This window comes from Erythrolamprus reginae, chromosome 2 (assembly GCF_031021105.1).
Source record: "Erythrolamprus reginae isolate rEryReg1 chromosome 2, rEryReg1.hap1, whole genome shotgun sequence".
NCBI lineage: Eukaryota > Metazoa > Chordata > Lepidosauria > Squamata > Dipsadidae > Erythrolamprus > Erythrolamprus reginae.
In genome coordinates, this window is record NC_091951.1 from 47,050,810 (window position 1) to 47,078,687 (window position 27,878).

Below are 27,878 nucleotides of genomic sequence, written 5' to 3' on the forward strand. Positions count from 1 at the left end.
AGAAAATCCACGGGGGGGGGGGGGGACATCAGCTTTGAGCGCCTCTTACAAGTTGGGAAGGAAATGATATCATTCAATTTTTGCCTTTCTAGGCTGCTGGACTCGCTCTCCCTCATTTAACCCTTTGAGCTCTGCAGGAAATTAGAAAGGCTTCCGCAAGGTCTGCAAAGTCCAGAAGTGGGGAAAGTAGGTGTGTTTGTGTGTGGGTTTCTGTGTGCGGGTGGGTGGACGTTCTTCCCATAGAAAGGGAGGCGGAGGGTTCTCACTCACAAGGATCATCCAGGTTCATCTTGTTGAGTTTTAGGAGTGGGAGACCCACCCCCAGAGCCCACGTTCCCCTCCCGCCTAGCCGCCCATTTTCCTTGAGTTTAACAGGCAGGGTGGGAAGCAGAGACCCCGCACGCTTCCCTCGGGAATAAATGGAGACCCTCAGAAATGAAGGTGGTGGTGGTCGTGGGGACCCTAGAACAGTGTTTCCAACCTGTTTTGAGCCGCGGCAAATTATTCACATTTACAAAATCCTGGGGAGTATTGAGGATGGGTTGGCTAAAAAAAGTTTGGACAAAAAAATCTCTCTTCCTCCCTTTCGCTCGATTTCTCTCTCCCTCCCTCTTTCTCTCTCTTCCTTCCGCTTTCTTTTCCCCTCTCTCTCCATCCCTCTTTCTTTCTCCCTTCCGTCCTCTCTTTTTTGCTCTCTTTCTCTCTCCCTCCTTCTCTCCCTCTGTGTCTTTCCCTCTCCCTCCTTCCCCACTCTCTCTCTCTTGCTCTTTCTTTCTCTGTCTCTCTTGCTATCTTTCTTTCTTTCTTTCTTTCTTTCTTTCTTTCTTTCTCGCTTTCTTTCCCTTTCTCTCTTGCTCTCTTTCTCTGTCTCTTTCTACCTCTTTCTTTCTCTCTCTGTCTCTCTCTCTCTCTTGCTTTCTCTCTTTCTTTCTCGCTTTCTCTCTTTCTTTCTTTCTCTCTTGCTTTCTCTCTTTCTCTGTCTCTTTCTCTCTCTTGCTTTCTCTCTCTCTTGCTACCGTGTTTCCCCGATAGTAAGGCAGTGTCTTACTATCTTTTTACCCCCAAAAGCCCCACTGTGTCTTACTTTGGGGGTATGTCTTACATTGTCCCGGGCACCGGGGCCGGCTCGTCTTCGGGCGCGGGGAGCTGCCGGAAAGGAGGCGGGCGCCGACCTCGACGTTCGGCGGGTTGCGGGGAGCATCCCCTCGCCGCTCCCGGCAATGTTTCTCGGCAGGGGAGGCCAACTCCGCGGCGACACGGACGCTCGGCTGGCTGGCTAAAGGCAGGTCAAGGGGTGGATGGGCAGTCAAAAAGGGTGAGCGGCCGCCGCTGTGCCCTCCTTCGCCCGCCTCCTTTCCGGCAGTTCCCTGCGCGCCCCTCGCCTTCGCTCGCCGCGGCGCCACCCGCCTCTTCCCCTGCCGAGGCTCAGCTGCAAGCAGCTCCGAGGCGAGCGGAAAGGAGGCGGGCGAAGGAGGGCGCAGCTCCGGCCGCTCGCCTCGGAGCCGAGCGGCCTCGCTGGCCGCTTGCAGCTGAGCCTCGGCAGGGGAAGAGGCGGTGGCGCCGCTGCGAGCGAAGGCGAGGGGCGCGCAGGGAGCTGCCGGAAAGGAGGCTGGTGAAGGAGGGCGCAGCTCCGGCCACTCGCCTCGGAGCCGCTCGGCCTCGCTGGCCGCTTGCAGCTGAGCCTTGGCATGGGAAGCGGCCAGCGAGGCCGATTGGCTCCGAGGCGAGCGGCCGGAGCTGCGCCCTCCTTCACCAGCCTCCTTTCCGGCAGCTCCCTGCGCGCCCCTCGCCTTCGCTCGCCGTGGCGCCACCGCCTCTTCCCCTGCCGAAGCTCAGCTGCAAGCGGCCAGCGAGGCCGCTCGGCTCCGAGGCGAGCGGAAAGGAGGCGGGCGAAGGTGGGCGCAGCTCCGGCCGCTCGCCTCGGAGCCGATCGGCCTCGCTGGCCGCTTGCAGCTGAGCCTCGGCAGGGGAAGAGGCGGTGGCGCCGCGGCGAGCGAAGGCGAGGGGCGCGCGGGGAGCTTGGAAGCAATGTCATCGCCCCCCCCCCCGCAATACCGTTTATACCGTGTTTCCCCGAAAGTAAGACATATGTCTTACTTTCGGGGTATGGCTTATATAAGCCGACCCCCCTGAAACCCCCCATATGTCTTACAATCGGGGGGGTCTTACTATCGGGGAAACACGGTATCTCTCTCTCTCTTTCTCTCTGATACACCATGCCAGCAACAGCAGCATCGGGCAGTAGCCAGGGGTGGCGGCAGAGCGGTCGACTGCGAGCTGGAGCCCAGACGGCAGCGGCTGGACGTGTTGCTGGACGTGGTACATGCTGACGTTGCGCTGGGCATGGGCGTGTGGCTGGCACCTCCGTCCCAGCCCAGGCAGCAGGCCAGTGCCAGCCCCGCAGCGCCAGCATGTACAACGTCCAGTAACACGTCCAGCCGCCACTGTCGGTGCCTATGCCCTGGAGCTCCTGCTTGCACCCACCGTCCCCCGACTATTACCCGCTGCCGCTGCTGCCGGAGCCCTCCCGCTGCCGGTGCCCTCCCACCAGGCCCCAAAGGTTAATTGTCGCCGTCCCCGCCAGGGAAGCTCCAGCGGGGCGGGGCGCTGCAGGACCTATGCCCTGGAGCTCCTGCTTGCAGCAACCGCCCCCCCAGCTATTGCCCGATGCCGCTGCTGCCAGGGGCTCTCCCGCCGGGCCCCAAGCTCACCTGCTGCAAAGAAGGAAGGCGCGAAAATGAAGGCACAAAGGAGGAAGGTATGAAAAAGAAGCCACAAAGAAGGCAGGATGAAGGACGCTCAGCTTCCAGTCTCGGAAGCTGAGCTTCGCGGCACACCTGACCATGTCTCGTGGCACACCCCATTTCCTCCTGATTAGCTGAGACTCGGGAGGCAGAGAAGAGATGGAGGTGGAGCCGGTGAGTGGTGGTATTTACTGGTTCTCCGAACTACTCAAATTTTCAGCTACCGATTCTCCAGAACTGGGGAGAACCTGCTGAATCCCACCTCTGTTGTGCTTCAACAATAAAGGGATTTTATTTTCCCTTTCCAATCAGCCTCCAGCCTCCATTTTATTTCCACCGCCTTCCTCCTTCATTGGAAATGAAATGGATATTTCTCCTAAGAAATGAAAAAAGCTTTTGGAGATGCACAATTTTCCTTGCATTAATTTATAATTATGTCATAGGACAGAGAAAGAATGGCAAGCCTTCCTTTAGCAAGTGAGGGAACTGGAAAAGGCCCTTCCGGTGCTCATTCTGGAATTCACAGTGAGATCTCGGCAAGAACTGGGCAGAAGATGCTGGAAGACGGAACCATCCATTCACGAGGTCAGGCTTGGAATTTCAGGAGCGTCCAATATCAGGAGGATGAGGGTCCCCGAGGACTTTGCAGCCGACTCCACTACTTTTGTAGTGGATGGTTGAGACCGGACAAGCACACAAAAGCGCAGATGCTGGACCTGGTTGTTCTGGAGCAGTTCCTGGCGCTTTTGCCCCTGCAGATGGAGAGCTGGGTGCGGGAGTGTGGAGCAGAGACCAGCTCCCAGGCGGTGGCCCTGGTGGAAGGCTTCCTCCTGAGTCAAGCGGTGGAGGAGGAAGAGGAGCAGGTTGAGTTGCAGGTGAGAAGACTTCCTCTTGAGACTCCAGAAAAAGTTAAAAGATAATAAACAATATATTCACATTTTTGTATCCTTTTCATAGTTTTATTAAGCTTATCAAGATTGTTAAGAAAGGAAGGGAAGGTAAAGAAGTATAGATGAAGGTGGGGTGGGGGGAGAAAGTATATCATTGACCTTTTTTTAACCTAGTCAGATAAAATGGTAACAGTACAGGCTCAATGTTTTTCTTTTACATACTCAATATATACCAGCATACTCTTTAACAGAAAACTTATGTAATGAGCAAAACTCAATCAAGGTTTCATTTTTTTACATCTCAAGAATAATTCTGAGCAGTGGTTCCAAAGTAGAAAGAAAATTGGGTGTGGTCTTTTCTTTAATAATAATAATAATAATAATAATAATTATTATTATTATTATTATTATTTATTAGATTAGTATGCCGCCCCTCTCCGAAGACTCGGGGCGGCTCACAACAGTAATAAAAACAGTATAACAATGGGACAAATCTAATAATAAAAATATATAAAACCCCCAATAATTAAAAACCATACAGCACATACACATCAAACATGAAATATAAAAAGCCTGGGGGAAATGCCTGGCGATAGAGGTAGGTCTTGAGTAACTTGTGAAAGACAAGGAGGGTGGGGGCCGTTCTAATCTCCGGGGGGAGTTGATTCCAGAGGGCCGGGGCCGCCACAGAGAAGGCTCTTCCCCTGGGGCCCACCAAACGATATTGTTTGGTTGACGGGACCCGGAGAAGGCCAACTCTGTGGGACCTTATTGGCCACTGGAATTCGTGCGGTAGAAGGCTGTTCCGGAGGTATTTAACTAAAGCACTTGATTTTGCCATCTCTGCTAATTCCATCGGTTTTCTCAACATTTCCATTGTGGCAATTAAAGTATCCTTCAGAATTTATACATAGAGTGCTCTTGCTGCTCTCAACATATACAACAGCAAAATTCAAGATTGTTTTTCAATCTCTTTGTGTATTAAACCTAAAAAAAAATGGTTTGATTTTCATTCCCATTTTGGGAATCTCCTGCATTAATATATAAATCTGACCCTTGTATTTCTTTGCTTTGTCAAAAGTCCAGCAGAGTTGGTAAAAAGTTCCTTTTTTACATTTAAATTTCAAACGTGTTTGAAATTTCTTTATTATGAATATTATGAATAAAGAATATTATTATGAATATTCTTTATTCTTTGGTAATTTATCAATGTTTAGTAGAAGGATACATCATTTTATAAAATACAGTAGTCCCTCGCTATACTGCGCTTCACCTACTGCTGCTTCACTTCATCGCGGGTTTCTGAGGAAGTCGATCGGCAGATTTAAACAGCCCGCCGAACTCGATCGGCAGGTTTTTTAAAAAAAAATAAAATCTAAAATTGTAAATACTGTATTTAAATACTGTATCTAAAATAAATACTGTGTGGGAAAGGTTTATAAACACTTAAAACAATGAAAACTTACCAAACAATTACAATATAAATACTTAAATAAGTACTATCAGTCGATAAATTCCCCATCGCGGATTTCACCTATCGCGGCCAGGTCTGGAACGTAACACCAGCGATAGGTGAGGGACTACTCTATTCATTTTACATTATAATTTAATATAAATTTTAAACTCTTCAACAACATGTCTTCTCCTTGTTCAGGCATTATATTATACACAAAATCTTTGCTTTGGATCAATGTAATCAAATTTTGATGTCTTCCTACCAGACTTTCCTGACATTCATACTATAGTATGTGGTTATACTTCACTAAACTTTGTATAGTTCTTGTATTCACTGTAGAAGAAAGATTTTGCATAGCAATTTCTTTCTTACTTCCCAGCCTAATTGATCAACACCGAGTGATTTGCAATGATGTTCACTGGAAAAGAAACCACTTTATGATTTGTGATGTTTATTTATTATTTTCTCCTATTTCAAGTCTTTCCCAAAGGAGCTCAGAGATCCTGAGAAAAAGAGGCATCCATCAAGCCTCCCTCAAGAACAGTTTTTCAGGGAGATCTCTCAGCGAGATCCAAATCAGGACACCTCAGGAGGTAATATAAGGTCCTTCCACTCCTTTGAGAATTTCTAAATTTCTCATCTTCTCTGTGTCCTTTTTTCTCCCATTTTACTGATCATGCTTTTGGAAATTCTGTCTCCCTCACAGGGAAGAATCGAAGAAAGTTGTCTCTTTGCTTTGGGGAAACAGAAACCAAGATTGAACCTCTAACTCAGGTAAGAGAAGAACATTCATTTACTAGATTTATATTTTCCATTTCCGACAGGAAATCTGAGGATGTAGATAACACAGGTATTACAGTCATAAGTGTGAAAAATGGGCATGTCATTTTTTTGCTGCTGTATAACTTTGAACAGGCACTAACAACTAAAAACCGTTATTAGTCGAGAACCACATGTGGTGTCTTCTACCATTTTGCCCTCTGCTTTTGGTTGGAGATTCTTTTTAGGACAACATAAATCATTTCATAAAACACTACAAAGAATTACTTTGCTTACAGAGATATTTCTGAAGGGTTAGTATCACTCATCAGTGGGTTTTCCAAGGCCCGCCTTCCCATTGATTCTCTCAAGACATTGAGGACCTTTTGATTGGATTAATAGATCCAGAAGTAAGAGTGTTTTGATGATGGTTGGATGGCTGGTGGTTGGGAAACTGGGCTTATTTAACATAAATGGAACTAAACATCCTATAGAATCATTCAAGTTGATAAAGCCTGTCTAAAATATTTATTTATTTATTAAAATGCTTTTTGTGCTGGCCGTTTTGTCACCTGAACCATGCATTGATTCTTACTAAGCATAGCCACTTTTCTTAGTGTATATGTTTGCTTTGGGAATTTCTAAACAATAGGAAAGATCCTGCAGTCCCTCCTCAGCCTGTATTGTACTATTTTTCCTTTTTCAGGAGGGTCTTCTGCCCTTTGAGGAGGTGGCTGTTTATTTCTCAGAGGAGGAGTGGTCTCAGCTGGATCCTCACCAAAAAGCTCTGCATCGGGATGTCATGCTGGAAAATTATAAGAATGTGGCCTCTCTTGGTAAGGGTTTTCTATTCTCCAGCCAGAGAGTTAAGGAAGACATTTTGTAGTTAATGTCATTAGTCAGTTCTTATGAAAACATCTCTAAATAGATACCCCCTCTTCAGAGATAAAAGGAAAAGTTCTGATTTTCTATGGCTCCTAAGTAGGAAATAGGTCTGGAGCATTCTGCATAGATATATCATATCCATTTTGTTTTTATGTTTCTATTTAAACATTTCAGTGACCTTGGTTTGAGATAATGGCAAACTTCATCACACAGATTTGAATTATTTTGGCCCATATGCTTCCATATTGTTCAGGTTTTTTGACTTAATGTCCTTTTCAAGGTTTTACGTCTCATCAATAGAGATATTATTATTTCTATACCATGCCATTATAAGGATACAAAAATGCAGTATATATAGAATTTGGCACAATTAAGAAGGCAATTAATATGACTCCTGACAGAGTGATATTTTCCCCTAATCTCTCTCTTTTATAAACGTTTCACTGCCCTAACTACTTTCAATAATGAAATTGTTTGCAAGAAAATCACCAAGCTCAAAGAATACCAACGACTCTGAATGTCAACCCTGAGCTACAAATATTCTTCTTTATCAGTGAACAAACTTTCTTCTAGTCTCCAAATACACTTCTTTTGTTATGCACAAGAAGCAAGAAACTTTTCCCCACTAATGTCACTGTCACGTTTGAGTTACGTAGTAGAAAGATGCAGGCTTGCATCGTTTGAACAATTACATTACTGGATTCAGTCCCATGCATGATAAATTAAAAGACAAAGTGAATTTAAGATTGTATTACTTACATCTCTCTTTCATTTTTCTTTCCCGTTGAAGGTGATAATGAGAATGACAATAAATTCTCTGGAGAACCAATCAAAGTGTTTGGACAAGGAGACATAATGGATGCAATTCAAACAGAATCCCAAAGGCAGCAGAGAAATCTCTCTAATAACTGGAATAAGGAAAGCTCATCTTTGATTGTTGTCCAGGTGCAGGATTTTATAGATCAACAAGGAAAACTAAGGATGAAATATATTGGGAAAGATGTAAGACTCGTCGAAGACACATTTGATGTCAATCCACCAGGTCCATCACAAGCCAGAGCCAATCTATGCAAAGACAATGGGAACAATTGCATATTCAAACTTTCTCAAGAAAATGAGTCCCTTGAGTCACAGAAAGGCTTTCACATGGGAGAGATGTCAAATAAATGCAATCACCATGGAAATAAGACTGTTAATAACAGGATCCATACAGAGGAGAAGCCATATAAATGCATGGAATGTGGAAAGAACTTCAGAACAAGCTCTAAACTTTTACGCCATCAAAGGATCCACACAGAGGAGAAGCCATATAAATGCATGGAGTGTGGAAAGAACTTCAGAACAAGCTTTGAACTTACATCCCATCAAAGGATCCATACAGTGGAGAAGCCATATAAATGCATGGAGTGTGGAAATGACTTCAGGAGAAGGAATGATCTTACATCCCATCAAAGGATCCACACAGGGGTGAAGGCATATAAATGCATGGAGTGTGGAAAGAGTTTCAGAACAAGCAATGAACTTACATGCCATCAAAGGATCCACACAGGGGAGAAACCATATAAATGCATGGAGTGTGGAAAGAATTTCAGAAGAGGCAATGAACTTACATGCCATCAAAGGATCCACACAGGGGAGAAGCCATATAAATGCATGGAGTGTGGAAAGAACTTCAGAACAAGCAATGAATTTGCATCCCATCACAGGATCCACACAGCGGAGAAACCATATAAATGCATGGAGTGTGGAAAGAGCTTCTCAATAAGCAGTAATCTTACATGCCATCAAAGGATCCACAGAGGGGAGAAGCCATATAAATGCATGGAGTGTGGAAAGGGCTTCAGGCAAAATGGTCATCTTACACGCCATCAAAGGATCCACAGAGGGGAGAAACCATATAAATGCATGGAGTGTGGAAAGAGCTTCTCAATAAGCAGTAATCTTACATCCCATCAAAGGATCCACACAGTGGAGAAGGCATATAATTGCATAGAGTGTGGGAAGTACTTCAGCACACTCCATAGTCTTATTTCCCATAACATGAGTCATCGATTGGAGAATGCCCAAAACAAAGATACATTTGGATGAGAAATGAAGTTAAGTAAAGTTAATTAAATACTGTATTTACTTGTCCAGCTTCTGTCTACCTAGCATTTGGAAAGCATGTACAAATACAAGGAGAAAAACAGGGACCACCTTTGGTGGGAAAGTAACAGCATTAGGCATTTAGTCATGCTGGCCATATGACCACAGAGATATCTTTGGACAGTGCTGGCTCTTCGGGTTTGAAACAGATATGATCACACACCCCTCCCAGAGCTAGAAACAATTAGCAATTAACAATTATCTCTCCTTTACCTTAATTCAATATCAATTGTATGGGTTTGTTCTAGTCATGTATTATACTCATGTGTTAAACTCTTTGGTTGCTTTAAAAGTGTATAAAAACAAGATTTGTGAAAGGATTTGGAGGGGGCTTATTTCAAGGTGTAAGAGACTCATGTTGTTTTGCAGCTCACTAGTCAATATTAGTTCTGGGTCAAGCTGAACAATAAAGAGACTAAAAAGAGCAGAGAAGTTAACTCAGTTCTTTCTTAATCCCTTTATTCTTTCCATCTGCATTCTTTCTTTCACTAATTGTAGCTAAAACTCTTCCCCCCCCCCCCTTGTATGTATGTACCTGCATATCCAGAGGAATCTCTTCAAACCAGGGGTCCCCAAACTTTGCAACTTTAAGACTTGTGGACTTCATCTCCCAGGATTCTCCAGCCAGCATGGCTGGCTGGAGAATGCTGGGAGTTGAAGTCCACAAGTCTTAAAGTTGCCATGTTTGAAGACCTCTGCTTCAAACCATTGAAATCTTTAGGTCTTGTGTTTGGAACATTTTTCTCTGTTTGTTCATGATCTGTGGATTGAATAATCCTGTTATGATTGCTCATGCTGGTCCCGGTGCTTTCTTGCCTCTCAAAGGTATTGTAAGGTAGGACGGATAAGACCTGTGATAAGCCAGAACTATCATCAGGGGTGGTGGTTATTTGTTTGTTTGTTTGTTTATTTATTTATTTACTTGCTTACTTGCTTACTTGCTTACTTGCTTACTTACTTACTTACTTACTTACTTACTTACTTACTTACTTACTTACTTACTTACTTACTTACTTACTTACTAGATTTGTATGCCGCCCCTCTCCGTAGACTCAGAGTGGCTCACAACATATAATAAAACACTTCACAACAAATCTAATAAATTTAAAAAATTAAAAAGCCCCATTATTACACCAGACATACACACAGACATACCATACATAAATTGTATAGGTCCGGGGGAGGGGGGAATGCCTCAATTCCCCCATGCCTGACGGCAGAGGTGAGGTTTAAGGAGTTTACGGAAGACAAGGAGGGCGGGGGCAGTTCTAATCTCCGGGGGGAGCTGGTTCCAGAGAGTCGGGGCTGCCACAGAGAAGGCTCTTCCCCTGGGACCCGCCAGACGACATTGTTTAGTCGACGGGACCCGGAGAAAGCCAACTCTGTGGGACCTAATCGGTCGCTGGGATTATTTGTAGCATGGCTGAATAAAAGGAGATGCGAGGGAAGACAAGATAGAAAGTGGGTAAGACAAACAAGCTGATTATAAGATAGTCCATGAGTGGAGTGTACTTTAAATAATAAAAAAACAAATTTAGTAGTTGAAAGTTGCAGTTATATTGAAAAGTTTACTCGGGTTTCAAACAAAATTTAAAAACTTTTGCAGCTTGGTCTTCCTGCCTATTTTTTTTTTGTCCTGCTGTGTAGTTTTATGTGTCTCCCAGGTTTGTTGCATCTAACTCCCTAAACGCAGAGGAATTGCTTCTGATGGATTTCCTGTTTACCTTTGTGCAAGTTAACCTCTATTAAGAATCATTTTGTGAGTTGTGAGCCGACCCGAGTCTTCGGAGAGGGGCGGCACACAAATCTAATATATTATTATTATTATTATTATTATTATTATTATTATTATTATTATTATTAATATTTCCTAAAAAGTGATGAGCAGGACCACACAGTGAGTGTAGGAGAAATCCTAAATTCTGAATCATGCCTACATCACTTTCAAAGATGAACTTTTCCTAGAATCATAAGGTCCGTTCTGTCCTCGTTACACATTACTCTGTGTGGAGCTTGACATGCAGCTAAAACCAACTATCCTCCAATAAAGCAGACCATGTGGGTAGATCTGGATGCTTTATTAAAGGAACAGGATGGGTGAAACTGGAAAAATAGAAATACAGGTATTCCTCGAGGTACGAACCTAATGGAGCCTGCCTATTACATTTGAACCTCAAAAAATTTATAAAATCGAATTCATTAATTGAATCAAATGGCTTTTTAAATGAATAAAAATCTGACTTACTTCCTGCAGCTGATCTGTTCTTTCCAGCACCGATAAAGCTGATTCCGGTGCAGCTGAAGGAGGAACTAAAGTGCCTCCAAACAGGCTCTCAGTTTGCAGTTTTAAAAATATCCACTTGCTGCTCATCAGCTCAAATGTCTTCTGACAATTGTCCAGAAGGGATGAGGTGGTAATAGAAACGTAGAAACATACAAGACTGACGGCAGAAAAAGACCTCATGGTCCATCTAGTCTGCCCTTATACTATTTCCTGTATTTTATCTTACAATGGATATATGTTTATCCCAGGCATGTTTAAATTCAGTTACTGTGGATTTACCCACCACATCTGCTGGAAGTTTGTTCCAAGGATCTACTACTCTTTCAGTGAAATAATATTTTCTCATGTTGCTTTTGATCTTTCCCCCAACTAGCTTCAGAATTTACAGAACTCTCAGACTGCAGTTACTTAAAAAAAAAAAAACCTCCTGCCACTACAGTAATTAGCTTAAGAAACTCCAGCCAGGCTCCCAGAGGGAGGTAGGGGAGGAATTTACAGAACTCTTGGCTTGCAATAGTAACGGAGATGGAGAGGACCTCGACATTCTGTAATCTAACCCACAGGTCACCAACATTTACACGACCATCTCTTGCCGCATACCTTTCCGGATCCCGTTGACTAAGCAGTGCCGGTTGGTGTGCCCACGAAGGAAACCCCAACTCATTGGACCCAACTACCCCCCAAGGTCCGTACTGCTCCCACTCTACTGGCCTTCCAAAAAGCCTTGATGATCTGGCTCTGCTGGTAGGCCTGGGTGCCATGAGAGTTAACTTCTTGTCCTGGCCGAATAATGTTTTGATTGGTATGTGTGAGGGTATAGTTGTATTGATTAGTTTAAGGGGTTGTTATTGCTCTTAATATTTGAAGTATTGATTTACAGTGGAAAAGGTCATCAATCAGGTGATTTATCTCCATCTGCATCCAGTGTTTCATCAGTCCCTCCTTGTTCCAATAAGTCCTGCCTGTCTGCTTTGGCCTCTTGTTCCAGCCCCCCCCCCCCCCCCGTGTCCAAGATTATCTGCCCAAGTTGGAGATTGCCAACATTCAAGATTCCTGACAGATCAAGGGTAGGATCCAGTACATTGTGGAGTTTAAAGAGGGTGGACCGCACAATTGCTCTTGGGTGGATGCAAGCTCCTGATTTGCTTTATGCTTTTTATTTATAGTTTCCGTTCCGACCTCATCCCCTGCGTCGGATCCGGGGGAAGGGCCCTGCGGTGTGGGATAGTGTAGTGAGTGGTCCACACCCAGTTCAGCTGGTCATGGATTTTGAGGATCAGGAGACAGATGAGTACTGGCATTGCAGGCCAGTGTTCTTGCCATCTGATTCTGACAGTGAAAGTGAAGGGAGTTACAGACTGGGGAACCACCAGAGACTGTAGGATGCCCAGTTATGGTATTGAGGGAGTCAGAGGATGAGGGGGAATTTGTAGAGCAGCCCCCCCCCCATGTTAGATGCAAAGGTCAGGAGAACATGGTCCAGGCATGAATACCTAAAAAGGGTTCTGTCAATAATTAATGGGACACTTGGCCAGGCCTTGCCAGTATATAAGCGACTTTCAAAGGGAAAGTGGGTGTGGCAGACAACATTCCTCATATTGGATGCTGGAGAATCGGATCTTAGGGGACTTTCTGGGTTCCAGTCCTTCCCCTTCAAGCCTGTGTTATGCGTTGCACCTTTTTGCTGCACAGTAAGTATATTCCAAGATGTCAGAGAACTTTCACAGATTAGCAGTATTTTCTTAGCAGCAGCTCATTAGAGAGAAGCTGCCAGAGTAACATTCCTCAGAACTAAACAGTGAAATTGCATGCTTTGCTTTACCAATAGATTTTGCTTATAATAAAAGTTTGAATCAGCGTGTGTGGCTCTTTATTTTTCATCGGTACCAGGCTCAGAGAAAACATGGATAAGTGGCAACAGTTTTTGGGGGGGGGGGGATTAAATTTCAATGGCAACAGCATACAAACTAATTATGTATAAAATGTTTCATAGATGGCACATGCCACCAGAAAGGATGGCTAAAATATTTAAAGATAATTTTTTATTTTATTTATTTTATTAATTGGATTTGTATGCCACCCTCTCTGAGGAATCTATAATAAGGTGGCTGGGTGAACCAAAGTTAACTTGGATGAAGGCCCAAGGCTTTCGGCTCAGGTCACTATAACCTTGGCTATTATTGCTTTCTGTATAATCAGCAGCTGCAGCTACGATAAGGAAGTAAGGAAAATGTGTAGGGGGCTTGCTTACTGGAAATATGCCATTGTACGAGTTTTAGATCCTCTTTTTATGTTGGACGAAACAGGATGTTCCCATGTACACATGCCAACTGATGATATATATTGAAAACTGTTATTTTCCACAAACTGTTATAACCATATATGGCAACCTATGCTCCCCCAAGCTACTGTGTATTCCAAGGGTATATAAGAAAGATTCTGACACCCATTCGGGGTTCAGGCCATTTATTTTGTTATCTTGTGCTTGAACCTGCGCAATAAACCTTTCCTTCATCTAAAGTGCTGGCTTCTGTCTCGTCAATTCTACAACATTTTCTGGCACCCCAGATGGGACAGTAAGCGAGGCGATATTTCGCTGAGGGTAGCCTGACCCCTCGGGCCCATCCGGAGGCCACTGCTGAATATTCTCCAGGCGCCACGGGGGAGGAAGCCTCCGGGAGACTGCAGTGACACCCCGCTGGGACCGACGGAGCTGACGGTGAGCCCAAGATCCCTTGAGGGAAGGAAAGGAGGTCTGAACGGACTGGTATCCTGGCCAGGAAGGTGAGGGAAGACGTCTGCAGGCGAGTATTCGTAAAATCAAGTGGTACCGGTCTCATTTGAAGATCGAAGAGGGGGTCTGATCACCCCCCTGGACTCGGGACAGTTGTCCTAACGAAGTCCGTGTAGGCTGTGTGGGTGGTTAAACCTTCGCGGTTCCCTTCAGTGACTGTTGGAAAGTCCAGCACTGTGGGCCGGAGGTAGTGTGGTAAGGGTAGAATGGGTGGTGGAGGAAGCGTTCCCAGTACCCCACTGGAGTGCATGCTGAAGGGTTTTGATACGTATTTTAATCATAGTGATTACAAGCCCCCCCGTCCTAGGGCAACTAAGGAGAGGGTGCGCTTTTTATGCCAACAACAATGGCCTCATTTGGGGGTGGGGTGGCCACCGGAGGGAACGTTTAAAGACCAAATTATAGATGATGTGTGGGGAAAGATAGTTGTAAATGAGGAGCAGTACCCCAATCAGTTGCAATATATAGAGGCATGGGAAAATGCGGTGGCAGAAAAGCCCGGGGAGCTTTTGCAATGTCAGGCTGAAATGGTACGTTTGTGTGTGGCTAGACCACGGAAGGAAAAGGCTAAGAATACGCTGAGTAAAGGAGGAACTGCGAAGGGAATCGTGAAAAGGCAAGAACCGAAGGTGTCAGACTTTAAGAAGAAGGTGTTGGGACAGGCTGAGGAGGAAATAATCAGGCCCCCGCCATACGCACAAGTGTCACCCCCGGTAGATAATGCACAGATGGCAGCGGCTGCTGCACTATCAGATGATGAGGAAGGAGAGGCTGAGGGGCCCGCCAAAAGGGAAGGGGGTGGTGAAGGAATGGCATATGGAGCAGGTCGTGAGAGGGGCGCTGGAGCGATTGATCGAATACAAACAAGGGCTGTGACTGCGAGGGCTGAGGCAGCCAGGGAGGAAGCGGCAAAACTAGAGGAGACGCAGAGAGATGTTATGGCTCCGTTGCGTCAAATGGATCAGCAAGTAGTGAATGCTCAGACTGGGGATTTGGAATATAGACCGTGCTTTCAGTATGTCCCCTTTTCAACAACTGATTTGCTTAATTGGAAGCAGCATTATGGGCCATTGTCGGTTAAACCGACTGAGTTGGCTGATTTGTTTCAAACTATTATGCAAACTCATAACCCTAATTGGCAGGATATACAACTGTTGTGAAGTACGTTATTGACCCCGGAGGAAAGGGAGAAATGGAGAAAGGGAGAATGAGCGGTTTATAGCTCAGAGCTATGAAGATATAAGGAAGAAGCTGCAAAAGTTAGAAGGAGCTTTGGGAAAGAATACTACAGAGTTGTTAGAAGTGGCACGTAAGGTGTTTGTGAATAGGGATAAGGTGGAGAAGAAGGAAAAGGATGTGCGGATGCATAAGAAGGCTGAGTTGTTGGCGGTGGCGTTACAAGGAAGGGCAGGGTTTCCAGGAAGGACTGGGTTTCAGGGCAGAGCTGGTTTTCAAGGCAGGGTAGGTTTGGGACCGAATCAATGTGCGATATGCAAGTTGGAAGGACATTGGAAATGGGAATGCCCACAGGGGGCACGGTGGGGACAAAGTGAGTGGAGACGGCCATTCGGACGACCTTTTGGGGGGCGAGGGCAAGGAATGGGCCGCGGGGGCCCCCCTCGGTTCCCCTATAGAGGAGGAAATGCACAAGGAAATCCCATAGGTGGGGGAGCCACAGGATTAGCCGGAGTAGCCCCAGAGAATGCCGCTCAGGTTGAAGGAATTGGCTTGGCAGGTACTGGATGGACTGCGTGAAGGGGACCTGGCTTAGAGCAGACTCCCCCTGAGCCTATGGTTACAATGAATATCGGGGGTCATCAGACTACATTTTTGGTGGATACGGGGGCTGGTCGGTCAGTGGTGAATAAGCAGATTGCCCCTCCCGGACCCCATGAAATACAAGTTCAGGGGGTGTCTGGACGGGTAGTTGGGAGACAAATTTTGAACCCAGTCACCTGTGAATTTAATGGTTCTGAGCTCAGACATGAGTTTGTGTATATTCCGGAATGCCCTGTGCCATTGCTAGGCAGGGATTTATTGAATAAATTAGGAGCCACTATTTCGTTTAATGAGGGAAGGCAATCTTTAACGCTTAGTCATCGCCCTGAGACAATGTGGAGATTGATGGTGAATAAGGAAGTGGAGCAAGCGGTGTCAGAAAAGTGGAGGGGGTTTGCGGTGCCTGGTCTGTGGGCTGAAGATAACCCCCCCGGCTTTGCCTCGCATCACCCCCCCCATTATAGTGGAAGTGAAACCGCTTGCCGCTCCTGTGAATATTAGGCAGCGCCCTTGTTCTAGGGAAGCAATAGTAGCAATTTATGATTGTATCCAAAAGTATTTAAAGGCTGGGATTTTAGTCCCTATTCAATCCTTGTGGAACACCCCGATCTTACCCATACGGAAACCAGATGGATCTTATAGGCCTGTGCAGGATTTGAGGGTGGTAAATAGTATGACAGTTACCATTCACCCGGCAGTGCCTAACCCTTATACACTGTTGAGTTTGATTCCACCAAGGGCAAAGTGGTTTTCTGTGATAGATTTGAAGGATGCATTTTTTACGATCCCAATACATCCAATTAGCCAGCCGCTGTTTGTTTTTGAGTGGGAGAATCCGACGACAGGGGCAAAGAGTTAGTATGCATGGACTCGTTTACCTCAAGGTTTTAAAAATTCACCGACGTTGTTTGGGACAGCTTTGGCTAAGGATTTGGTATATTATGTACCTAGACAGCAAGGGGATACAATATTGCAATACGTAGATGATGTGCTGGTTACAGGACAATCAGAGGAATCATGTTGGGACAACACTAATGCTTTACTTGTATTGTTGTTGGGGTGTGGTTATAGGGTGTTCCGGAAAAAGGCACAATTTGCACGGAATCCCATTTGAAGTGGCCGGACGCTCTACCATTGGCCCTTTATGCTATAAGGAGTGCTCCAAGAAGGCAGCACCGACTTTCACCTTATGAGCTGATGTTTGGGCGCCCTCCAACACTTCAGAGGAGAGATCTGGCTGGATGGCCTGAATTGGGACATAAGGGGGGAGTATGGAATATGGAAATGGTACAGGAATTGGAGAAACATGTAGAAAAACTCCGAAATTATGTATTGGAACAATCCCCCCCAAGACTTGTAACCAAGTGCCGTCCTTTTCAGCCAGGGGATAGGGTGTGGGTGAAACATTGGAAACAGGAACCATCAGAAGGGAGATGGAAGGGTCCGTATGTCGTAATTATGACATCTCCCCTTGCTATTAAGATAGCCGAGTCCAAATTTTGGATACATTGGACTCGAGTGACGAAAGCAGCAGATGAGGAATGGAGCGTGCAGCCAACTGCTCATCCAATGAAATTGAAATTTAAACGAAAGTGATTTCAGATTATATCCTCTTCTACTTTGCTTTGGGTATATTAATTGCTACAAGCTTTGCTTTTAGCATATGTGTTGTGTACCAATATAACTGGGCTATCGAGAAAAGGCTGCGTGTTAAAGGGAGACCACTCTGCAGGGGCCTTACCGGCAATAGGTCTGCATCGCACAGTGGTGAAGAAGCCCCCTGCTAAACCACACGGGAAGCTGGTTTTCGACGCACGGGAGAAGATGGGATGAAAAGGTTCAGGGGTTTTGGGGTACTTATGTTAATCTTGCTCTTATGCTTTGCTGATGCTAATCATGTATGTATTCATAACTGTGTGTGTGCTTATACTGGAGGTCTGGTGAGGAAGATCTAGAAAGGGTGTAAATATATAATATCTTTTAGGAGAGTTTTTGGAAACATTGTGCAGATAGAGGTTGATCGTTCTATTCCATCAGGCACTACGTTTGCCTTTGGCATAAATGGGCTAGGAAGGGATCCTATTACCTATCTCTCGGTTAAAATGTGGAGGGTGGTTGCGACCCTTGGGGTGGTCCGTTTATGATTCCCTTAGGAAATTGGAAAAACCCCTGCCAATTAGTGACACAGCCAAAAATTTGTTTGTTGAAATGGCTGAGAAAGTAGCAAAGACACTGACTGTTAGAAATTGTTTTGTGTGTGGAGGGACGAATATGGGGGAACCATGGCCATGGGAGGCTTTGGAGGCAGAGCCCCTTGTTTTTAATAATCTGTCTGCTACTGGCAACATAACTAAAAGGAAGAGTGTCAGGAACCATGTGGACTTTAACCACTAACTTAGTGGGTAGAAATTGCTTTATGAGAATGGGTAATGTGAATGTTGGACACTTGATTTGTTTGGGATTTTGGGATTTAGCTTATGAAAAGTGGATTTCCCCGGGGAATGCTACTGAACCTGTGAAATTTGATACTACAAATCTTAAATACCTTGGGTCTGTAGGTCAGGGAGAGGAATGGGTAGCTCCTCAGAATATGTATTGGATATGTGGCAAGATAGCCTATGAAGCCCTACCTAGTAATTGGTCTGGCTCCTGTGTGCTAGGCTGGATTAAACCTTCATTCTTCTTATTGCCGATAGCGACTCGCCAAATGTTAGGTGTCCCCCTATATGAACCCATTGGCCCACGCGATAGAAGACGGCGAGATATAGAGAACACGGACAACCAGGATAATACCTTTTCTGGGTTCCCATGTAAGACCTTGGCTGAATATGAGGAAAGTGAGGTTTGGAGCTCAGAAAGGATTGTGTGTACATATGGGAAGGCTACGTGGGCGGAGGATGGGTCCTGGGGATACCGGACACCGGTTTATATGTTAAATAGGATCATTAGGCTACAGGCAGTCCTTGACTTGTCTGGAAGGAGGGTAGATTTTGCTTTGAATTATCTATCGGAAACCTCTACCAAGCTTCGGACTGCTGTGTATCAAAATAGATTGGCATTGGATTACCTCCTGGCGAAGGAGGGAGGAGTTTGTGGGAAGTTTAATCTTTCCAATTGCTGCTTACAGATAGATGATACTGGACAGGTAATTAAGCAGCTCACTAAGGAGATACGACAATTGACCCATAATCCAGACCAGGTATGGAAGGGCATTAATTTGAAAGATATGTTCGGTACTTGGTTTCCTAAGTTGCCTGGATTACAGGCGATAGTGGCATTTATTGGGTTAATTGCTGCGGGCTGTGTACTTTTACCTTGTATCTTATCTGTCTTCATTAAGACTATATCCAATAGCTTATCATTGCTGGCTGAGCGTAAAGCTACTGCTCAGGTAATGGCTATGTGGGAATTTGCTAAAAATCATACTGAAGCTGAATATGCTGCATTGGATGCGGAAACTGCGGAAACTGAGTATGCGACTCTCCTTGCTGAGGAAGAAGAGTCGCAAAGGGGGGAATAAGGTGGCTGGGTGAACCAAAGTTAACTTGGATGAAGGCCCAAGGCTTTCGGCTCAGGTCACTATAACCTTGGCTATTATTGCTTTCTGTATAATCAGCAGCTGCAGCTACGATAAGGAAGTAAGGAAAATGTGTAGGGGGCTTGCTTACTGGAAATATGCCATTGTACGAGTTTTAGATCCTCTTTTTATGTTGGACGAAACAGGATGTTCCCATGTACACATGCCAACTGATGATATATATTGAAAACTGTTATTTTCCACAAACTGTTATAACCATATATGGCAACCTATGCTCCCCCAAGCTACTGTGTATTCCAAGGGTATATAAGAAAGATTCTGACACCCATTCGGGGTTCAGGCCATTTATTTTGTTATCTTGTGCTTGAACCTGCGCAATAAACCTTTCCTTCATCTAAAGTGCTGGCTTCTGTCTCGTCAATTCTACAACATTTTCTGGCACCCCAGATGGGACAGTAAGCGAGGCGATATTTCGCTGAGGGTAGCCTGACCCCTCGGGCCCATCCGGAGGCCACTGCTGAATATTCTCCAGGCGCCACGGGGGAGGAAGCCTCCGGGAGACTGCAGTGACACCCCGCTGGGACCGACGGAGCTGACGGTGAGCCCAAGATCCCTTGAGGGAAGGAAAGGAGGTCTGAACGGACTGGTATCCTGGCCAGGAAGGTGAGGGAAGACGTCTGCAGGCGAGTATTCGTAAAATCAAGTGGTACCGGTCTCATTTGAAGATCGAAGAGGGGGTCTGATCACCCCCCTGGACTCGGGACAGTTGTCCTAACGAAGTCCGTGTAGGCTGTGTGGGTGGTTAAACCTTCGCGGTTCCCTTCAGTGACTGTTGGAAAGTCCAGCACTGTGGGCCGGAGGTAGTGTGGTAAGGGTAGAATGGGTGGTGGAGGAAGCGTTCCCAGTACCCCACTGGAGTGCATGCTGAAGGGTTTTGATACGTATTTTAATCATAGTGATTACAAGCCCCCCCGTCCTAGGGCAACTAAGGAGAGGGTGCGCTTTTTATGCCAACAACAATGGCCTCATTTGGGGGTGGGGTGGCCACCGGAGGGAACGTTTAAAGACCAAATTATAGATGATGTGTGGGGAAAGATAGTTGTAAATGAGGAGCAGTACCCCAATCAGTTGCAATATATAGAGGCATGGGAAAATGCGGTGGCAGAAAAGCCCGGGGAGCTTTTGCAATGTCAGGCTGAAATGGTACGTTTGTGTGTGGCTAGACCACGGAAGGAAAAGGCTAAGAATACGCTGAGTAAAGGAGGAACTGCGAAGGGAATCGTGAAAAGGCAAGAACCGAAGGTGTCAGACTTTAAGAAGAAGGTGTTGGGACAGGCTGAGGAGGAAATAATCAGGCCCCCGCCATACGCACAAGTGTCACCCCCGGTAGATAATGCACAGATGGCAGCGGCTGCTGCACTATCAGATGATGAGGAAGGAGAGGCTGAGGGGCCCGCCAAAAGGGAAGGGGGTGGTGAAGGAATGGCATATGGAGCAGGTCGTGAGAGGGGCGCTGGAGCGATTGATCGAATACAAACAAGGGCTGTGACTGCGAGGGCTGAGGCAGCCAGGGAGGAAGCGGCAAAACTAGAGGAGACGCAGAGAGATGTTATGGCTCCGTTGCGTCAAATGGATCAGCAAGTAGTGAATGCTCAGACTGGGGATTTGGAATATAGACCGTGCTTTCAGTATGTCCCCTTTTCAACAACTGATTTGCTTAATTGGAAGCAGCATTATGGGCCATTGTCGGTTAAACCGACTGAGTTGGCTGATTTGTTTCAAACTATTATGCAAACTCATAACCCTAATTGGCAGGATATACAACTGTTGTGAAGTACGTTTTTCATCTTCTTTTGAGAACATTATTTCTTTGGCTAAGAAGATTTTAGATAGTCTCATGGCTAAGTGAACATTTCTATGAATATGTGGGAACCCTACCCCACCCCAAAGAATGAAATTTTTTGGGGGGGGATATTAAAAAGAAACAGAATATTATATTTCCCCTTAGGGAGAAATGGGGAAACATGCTCTTTAGGGAGACAGAAACCAACCTCAGTCTCCCTGCCACAAGCGGAAACTGAGAAGGCCAGCTTTTAGAAATGCAGATTTGGTAATCCTTTCAGAAAGACTGGGTGAGGCAGAAACCTCAGATAAGCAATACAATTAAGCCAAAGGTTGACAAATTTAATTCAGACAAACAGGATTTGCAATTTCCCTTTTGGTCTATAGAGTCAACCATAACCCCTACACGACCCCATTAGAATCCAGAAGGTATAAAATCTACCCACTAAACTCCGTTTTGTCAACTGTCCCAGAATCACATGGGATTGGTGGTTCTGCTTCAGTGGTGGGATTCAACAATATTTACTACTGGTTCTGTGGTCGTGACTTGGTGGGTATGGTGTGGCTTAATGGGCGTGGCTTGGTGGGTATGGCAAGGGAAGGATACTGTAAGATCTTCATTCCCACCGCACTCCAGAGGAAGGTTACTGCAAAATCCCCATTTCCTGCTGGTCAACTTTGACTCGAGAGGCAGGGCCAGTCAGAGGTAATATTTACCATTTCTCCAAACTAATCACATTTTCTGCTAGCACTTCTTCAGAATTGCTTCAACAATTTTTCCAATCAGCCCCCAGCCTCCATTTATTTATTGCAAATAAACCAGATGGATATTTCTTCCAAGAAATGACAAAAGCTTTTGGAGATGCACAATTTTCCTTGCATTAATTTATAATTGTGTTATAGGACAGAGAAAGAATGGCAAGCCTTCCTTTAGCAAATGGGGGAACAGGAATAGGACCTTCTGGTGCTCAGTCTGGAATCCATGGGGAGATCTCGGCAAGAACTGGGCAGAAGATGCTGGAAGACGGAACCAACCTTTCACGAGGTCAGGTTTGGAATTTCAGGAGCGTCCAATATCAGGAGGATGAGGGTCCCCGCGGACTTTGCAGCCGACTCCACTACTTTTGTAGTAGATGGTTGAGACCAGACAAGCACACAAAAGCACAGATGCTGGACCTGGTTGTTCTGGAGCAGTTCCTGGCGCTTCTGCCCCTGCAGATGGAGAGCTGGGTGTGGGAGTGTGGAGCAGAGACCACCTCCCAGGCGGTGGCCCTGGTGGAAGGCTTCCTCCTGAGCCAGGCGGAGGAGAAGGAGGAACAGGTTGAGTTGCAGGTGAGAGGACCTCCTCTTGGGATTCCAGAAAAAGTTGAATATAAACAATATAGTCACATTTTTGTATCCTTTCCTAGTTTTATTAACCCCATCAAGATATAAAATACAGAAAAATTAAAAAGTAGGAAATGGAGGGTAGGAAGGGAAGGGAAGATAAAAGGGGGGGAGAAAACCATTGACTTTTTCTCTGCGCAGTCACATAAAATTTTTACTAATTTTTTTTAATGTTTTACTTTGTCTATTAAACCTAAAAGAAATGTCTCTGGTAAAATATAAACCGTACTCCTGTATTTCTTTGCTTTTTGCCAAGTCCAGCAGTGTTGGTAAAATGTTCCTTTTTAAAATTTAAAATTCAAAGATGTATTTGAAATTTCTTTATGTATCTTTGGTAATTTATCTGTACTTAGGATTATTTTATAAAAGATTGTTTTAAATTACAATTGAATACAAATATTAAACTCTACAATCACATGTCCTTCCCTTTTTCAGTTATTATATCTTTGCCTTTGGATCAATGTATTCAAATTTTGATGTCTTCTTACCAGGCATTCTTGGCATGCATACTACGTGGAGATGCTTCACTAATCTTTGTATAGTTCCCTTTTCCATTCTACAAAAAAGATTTTCCACAGCGAATTCTTTCCTACTTCTCAGCCTAATTGATCATCATTGAGTGATTTGTAGTGGTGTTCACTGGGAAAGAAATAACTTCATGATTTGTGATGTCCAATGATTCTTTTCTCCTATTTCAAGTCCTTCGCAATGGAGATCAGAGATTCTGAGAGAAAGAGGCATCCGTCAAATCTCCCTCAAGAACAGTTTTTCAGGGAGATCTCTCAAGGAGATCCAAATCAGGACACCTCAGGAGGTAATAAAAGTCCTTCCACCCCTCTGATAAATCCTAAATTTCTCATCTTCTCTGTGTCCTTTTCTCTATAGCATACCTCCTCATACCTTTTGCTTTTATAAATTCTCTTTCCCTCACAGGGAAGAATAGAAGAAATTTTTCTCTTTGTTTTGCGGGAGCAGAAACCAAGAGTGAACCTCTAACTCGGGTAAGAGAAGAATGTTCATTTACTAGATTTATATTTTCCCTTTCTGTAGACAGCATGGATAGAACAGTCGCAAGTGTGAAAAATGGGCATGTCATTCTTTCTCTGCTTTGTAACTTTGAACAGTCACTAAAAACTAAAAGCTGTTGTTAGTCGAGAACTACATGTAGTGTCTTCTATCATTTTGCCCTTTCCTTTTGGTTGGAGATTCTATTTAGGATTTTTTTAAAAAGACTATTATTTTAAAAAAGAAAACTCTTTAGCTAATTATCGTGTTTACCTGGATGTCTTATTTTTTCACATGCAGTAGGTGGTGAGCCCGCTGTCCTTGCCCTCTCCATCCCACTGCCTGCTTGCCTTCAACCATAGTGGCCCAACTTTTCAACGCACCCCAGCCTTCACCTGCCCTGATTGCTGGCCCTACTGTTGCTGGGACACTTTTGGTAGCTAGCTACCAAGTGGCTGTCTGTGCTGCTGCCGGTCTACTGGCAGCACTGCTTTCAGCCATTCTGCTGAGCTGTGTTTTGTCCCAAGGATGAACTCACCAAGAAATAGGAACACACCAGCTGATTTGAATATGAATCATTTACTCCTAATACTTCCTTAGCAATTGGATTTCTTTAAAAGAACAGGAAATCATAAATAAGTATTTTAGGTGAGTCAGCAGCTAATTAATGTCGTAGCCACTGGCCGGAGTACAATCAGATATCTTTCCCTTAAACTTATGAAAGGTTGACAGAAAGCTTGGAGAACATTAGCAGAATAAGGGAAGCTGATTTTTAATACTGAACAAGAATGTCCAAGAGAGAGCCAAACAAAACCCATCTGGAATGGAACGACTCTGACCTCTGCACTGAAGTGTCATGTGACTAAGCCTTAAATAGTCTAAGGGCATGGCCAATTAGCCTATAGCTCTATTCATGAAGAGACCTCCTCTTGCATAGCCACTCCTGCCTTCTAACAGCCCAGCGGGCCCTAGCACTAAGAAGAGGCTCCCCCTCTTCTCCTGAGTAACTCATATGCACCTTGCGAAGTGCAGAAGGCTCTGGTTGGCTTTATTATTTATTAATTTAATTTATTAATTTAATTTATATATGCAGCCCAACTCCCTGGGGACTCTGGGCAGCTTTCAACAGAAATCAACATCTAAAAACAGTTCAAAAGACAATTTAAAACAATTTAAAAGGTTAGTATCACTTATCAGTGGGTTTTCCAAGACCTACCTGCCAGTTGATTCTCTCAAGACACTGAGGGCCTTTTGATTGTGGATGGATTAATAGATCCAAGAGTGTTTTGATGATGTTTGGTTGGCTGGATGTTTGGAAGATCAATTGATGCAGAAAGAAACTGGGCTTATTTAACCTGAATGGCAAGTTGATAAAACTTGCCTGAAATATTTCTTTAGTCAAATGCTTTTTGTTCAGTCCATTTTGTCATCTAAACCATTGATTCTTACTAAGCATAACCACTTATCATACTGTATATGTTTGCTTTGGGAATATCTAAACAATAGGGAAGATCCTGCAGTCCATCCATGGTTTGTTTTGTACTTTTTTCCCTTTTCAGGAGGGTCTTCTGTCCTTTAAGGAGGTGGCTGTTAATTTCTCAGAGGAGGAGTGGTCTCAGATGGATCCTCACCAAAAAGCTCTGCGTTGGGAAGTCATGCTGGAGAATTATAAGAATGTGGCCTCTCTTGGTAAGGGTTTCCTAGTCTCCAGTCAGAGTTCAGGAAGACATTTTGTAGTTAATGTCATTAGTTAGTTCTTGCGAAAACATCTCTAAATAGATATCTCCTCTTCAAAGGGAGAAGTAAAAGTCTTGTTTTTCTACTAAAGATAAAAAGGAAATAGGCCTGTGGCATTCTGCTTAGATCCTATCCAATTGGTTTTTATATTTCTTTTTAAACATTTTAGTGACAAAGTAATTTCTTAGTTTGAGGTAATGGCAGATTTCAACTAATTTGGCCCATTTATTTATTTATTTACTGGATTTATATGTCGCCCCTCCGAAGTTAGCTGTGCATCAAAGATTAGATTTATTGGATTTATATGCCGCCCCACTACGCAGACTTGGGGCGGCTCACAACAATGGTGAAGAACAGTACATAGTAACAAATCTAATATTTAAAAATCTAGATTACAGTTTTAGATTAAAAAGTCCAAAAAAGAAACCCCAATATATAAAAAAACAACACACAATCGAATCATACACAAAAACTACATGGGCAAGGGGGAGATGTTTCAATTCCCCCATGCCTGACGGCAGAGGTGGCTTTAAGAAGTTTACAAAAGGCAAGGAAGGTGGGGGGCAATCCTAATCTCTGGGGGGAGCTGGTTCCAGAGGATCGGAGCCACCACAGAGAAGGCTCTTCCCCTGGGTCCCGCCAGACGACATTGTTTAGTCGACGGGACCCAGAGAAGGCCAACTCTGTGGGACCTAGCCGGTCGCTGGGATTCGTGCGGCAGAAGGCGGTCTCGCAGATATCCTGGTCCGATGCCATGAAGACCCTCTCTGAGGGCATCAAAAGTTCCCCCCCAAAGTAATAGACGGAGAGATGGAGATGTCCTTAGGAGGCAGAACCCACAGCCATTTGTCAGGGTTGAATCTAAACCTGTTAACACTCATCCAAACCCTAACAGCCTCCAGACACCAGCACATTACTTCCACAGCTTCACTGAGTGGACACGGGTGGAAATGTATAGCTGAGTATCATCAGCATACTGATGGTAACTCACCCTGTGCCCTTGGATGATCTTACCCAGCGGTTTCATGTAGATATTAAACAGCAGGGGGGGAGAGGACAGACCCCTGAGGGATCAAGGAGTCGGCCTCTGAGCCCCTGCTATCACTGACTGCGACCAACTGGAGAGGTAGGAGGTCAACTACCATAAAACGGTGCCTCCAACTCCCAACCCATCCAGCCGGTGCAGAAAGATACCATGGTCATTGCTGTCGAAAGCCGCTGAGAGGCCAAGAAGCACCAGGGTAGAGGATAAACACCTATCCCGGGTCTGCCAGAGATCATCCATCAGTTTGACCAAAGCAGTTCCTGTGCTGTAGCCAGGTCTGAATCCTGATTGTTGAGGGCTCAGATAATCAGCTTCATCCAAAGATGCCTTATGCTTCCATGTCATTTAACTTTCTTGACTTAATGTCTTTTTCAAGGTTTTGTGGCACAATACCTGAAGGCAATTAATATGACTTCTGACAGAGTGATCTTTTCCCCTAACCTTTCTCTCATTTTCATTTTTCTTTCTTTTTGAAGGTGCTAATGAGAATGACAAATTCTATGGAGAACCAATCAAGGTGTTTGGACAAGGCGATATAGTGAAGAAAACTGCCATTCAAACAGAATTCCAAAGACAGGAGAGAAACCTGTCAAATAACTGGAATAAGGAAAGCTCATCTTTGATTGTTGACCAGGTGCAGAGCTTTATTGATCAACAAGAAAAACTAAGGAAAAAATATATTGGAAAAGGTGTAAGACTCTTCAAAGAGATATTAAATGTCAATGGACCCTGTCCATCACAAGCCAAAGGACGAGCCAATCTATGCAAAGAGAAAGGAAAAAATTGGATATACACACTTTCTCAAGAAAATGGGTCTTGTGAGTCACAGAAAGATTTTCATATGGGGGAAACATCAAATAAATGCAATGAACATGGAAACAAGACGGTTAATAACAGGATCCACAGAGAGGAGAAGCCATATAAATGCATGGAGTGTGGGAAGAGCTTCAAAAGAAACAGTAATCTTACAACCCATCAAAGGATCCACACAGGGGAGAAACCACATAAATGCATGGAGTGTGGAAAGGACTTCAGAATAAGCAGTGATATTATATCCCATCAAAGGATCCACACAGGGGAGAAGCCATACAAATGCATGGAGTGTGGAAAGGACTTCAGAATAAGCAGTGATCTTACATCCCATCAAAGGATCCACACAGGGGAGAAGCCATATAAATGCATGGAGTGTGGAAAGGACTTCAGAATAAGCAGTGATCTTACATCCCATCAAAGGATCCACACAGGGGAGAAACCACATAAATGCAGAGAGTGTGGAAAGGGCTTCAGAACAAGCGGTAAACTTACATCCCATCGAAAGATCCACACAGGGGAGAAGCCATATAAATGCATGGAGTGTGGAAAGGACTTCAGAACAAGCAGTGATCTTACATGCCATCAAAGAGTCCACACAGGGAAGAAGCCATATAAATGCATAGAGTGTGGAACGAACTTCAAAACAAAGGGTCATCTTACATCCTATCGAATTATCCACTCGGGACAAGCCACATAAATGCATGGAATGTTGAAAATACTAAATGTTGAATGTTGAACTAAAGTTAAGAAGTTAAATAAAGTTAATTAAATATTCC

The 27,878-nt window shown here is 44.6% G+C and overlaps 2 protein-coding genes across 2 annotated transcripts; both read left to right on the forward strand.

Annotated features, from left to right (window-relative positions):
• Window positions 1–117: 117 nt before the first annotated feature.
• Window positions 118–27,878, forward strand: LOC139160365 (zinc finger protein 665-like). The gene is made up of 7 exons (XM_070738129.1): window positions 118–186; window positions 3,188–3,619; window positions 5,569–5,683; window positions 5,797–5,864; window positions 6,556–6,685; window positions 7,525–8,774; window positions 27,185–27,878. The coding sequence occupies exons 2-7, from the start codon at window positions 3,200–3,202 to the stop codon at window positions 27,797–27,799; spliced, it is 2,598 nt and encodes an 865-aa protein (XP_070594230.1). The 5' UTR covers window positions 118–186; window positions 3,188–3,199; the 3' UTR covers window positions 27,800–27,878.
• On the forward strand, window positions 21,048–26,915 carry LOC139160353 (zinc finger protein 24-like). The gene is made up of 6 exons (XM_070738122.1): window positions 21,048–22,448; window positions 23,202–23,316; window positions 23,436–23,503; window positions 24,601–24,686; window positions 25,067–25,196; window positions 26,766–26,915. Exons 1-6 carry the CDS (start codon window positions 22,032–22,034, stop codon window positions 26,826–26,828), a joined length of 879 nt encoding a protein of 292 aa, XP_070594223.1. The 5' UTR covers window positions 21,048–22,031; the 3' UTR covers window positions 26,829–26,915.

Excerpts from the sequence above, each read along its gene's own strand:
- LOC139160353 (XM_070738122.1), top strand. The coding sequence starts at position 22,032 with ATGGCAAGCCTTCCTTTAGCAAATGGGGGAACAGGAATAGGACCTTCT. Across the intron at positions 23,317-23,435 it reads AAATCAGGACACCTCAGGAG|GGAAGAATAGAAGAAATTTT; the intron begins GTAATAAAAGTC and ends TTTCCCTCACAG. Across the intron at positions 23,504-24,600 it reads AGAGTGAACCTCTAACTCGG|CCCAACTCCCTGGGGACTCT; the intron begins GTAAGAGAAGAA and ends TTATATATGCAG.
- LOC139160365 (XM_070738129.1), top strand. The coding sequence starts at position 3,200 with ATGGCAAGCCTTCCTTTAGCAAGTGAGGGAACTGGAAAAGGCCCTTCC. Across the intron at positions 3,620-5,568 it reads AGGAGCAGGTTGAGTTGCAG|TCTTTCCCAAAGGAGCTCAG; the intron begins GTGAGAAGACTT and ends TCCTATTTCAAG. Across the intron at positions 8,775-27,184 it reads ATAGTCTTATTTCCCATAAC|AGGATCCACAGAGAGGAGAA; the intron begins ATGAGTCATCGA and ends ACGGTTAATAAC.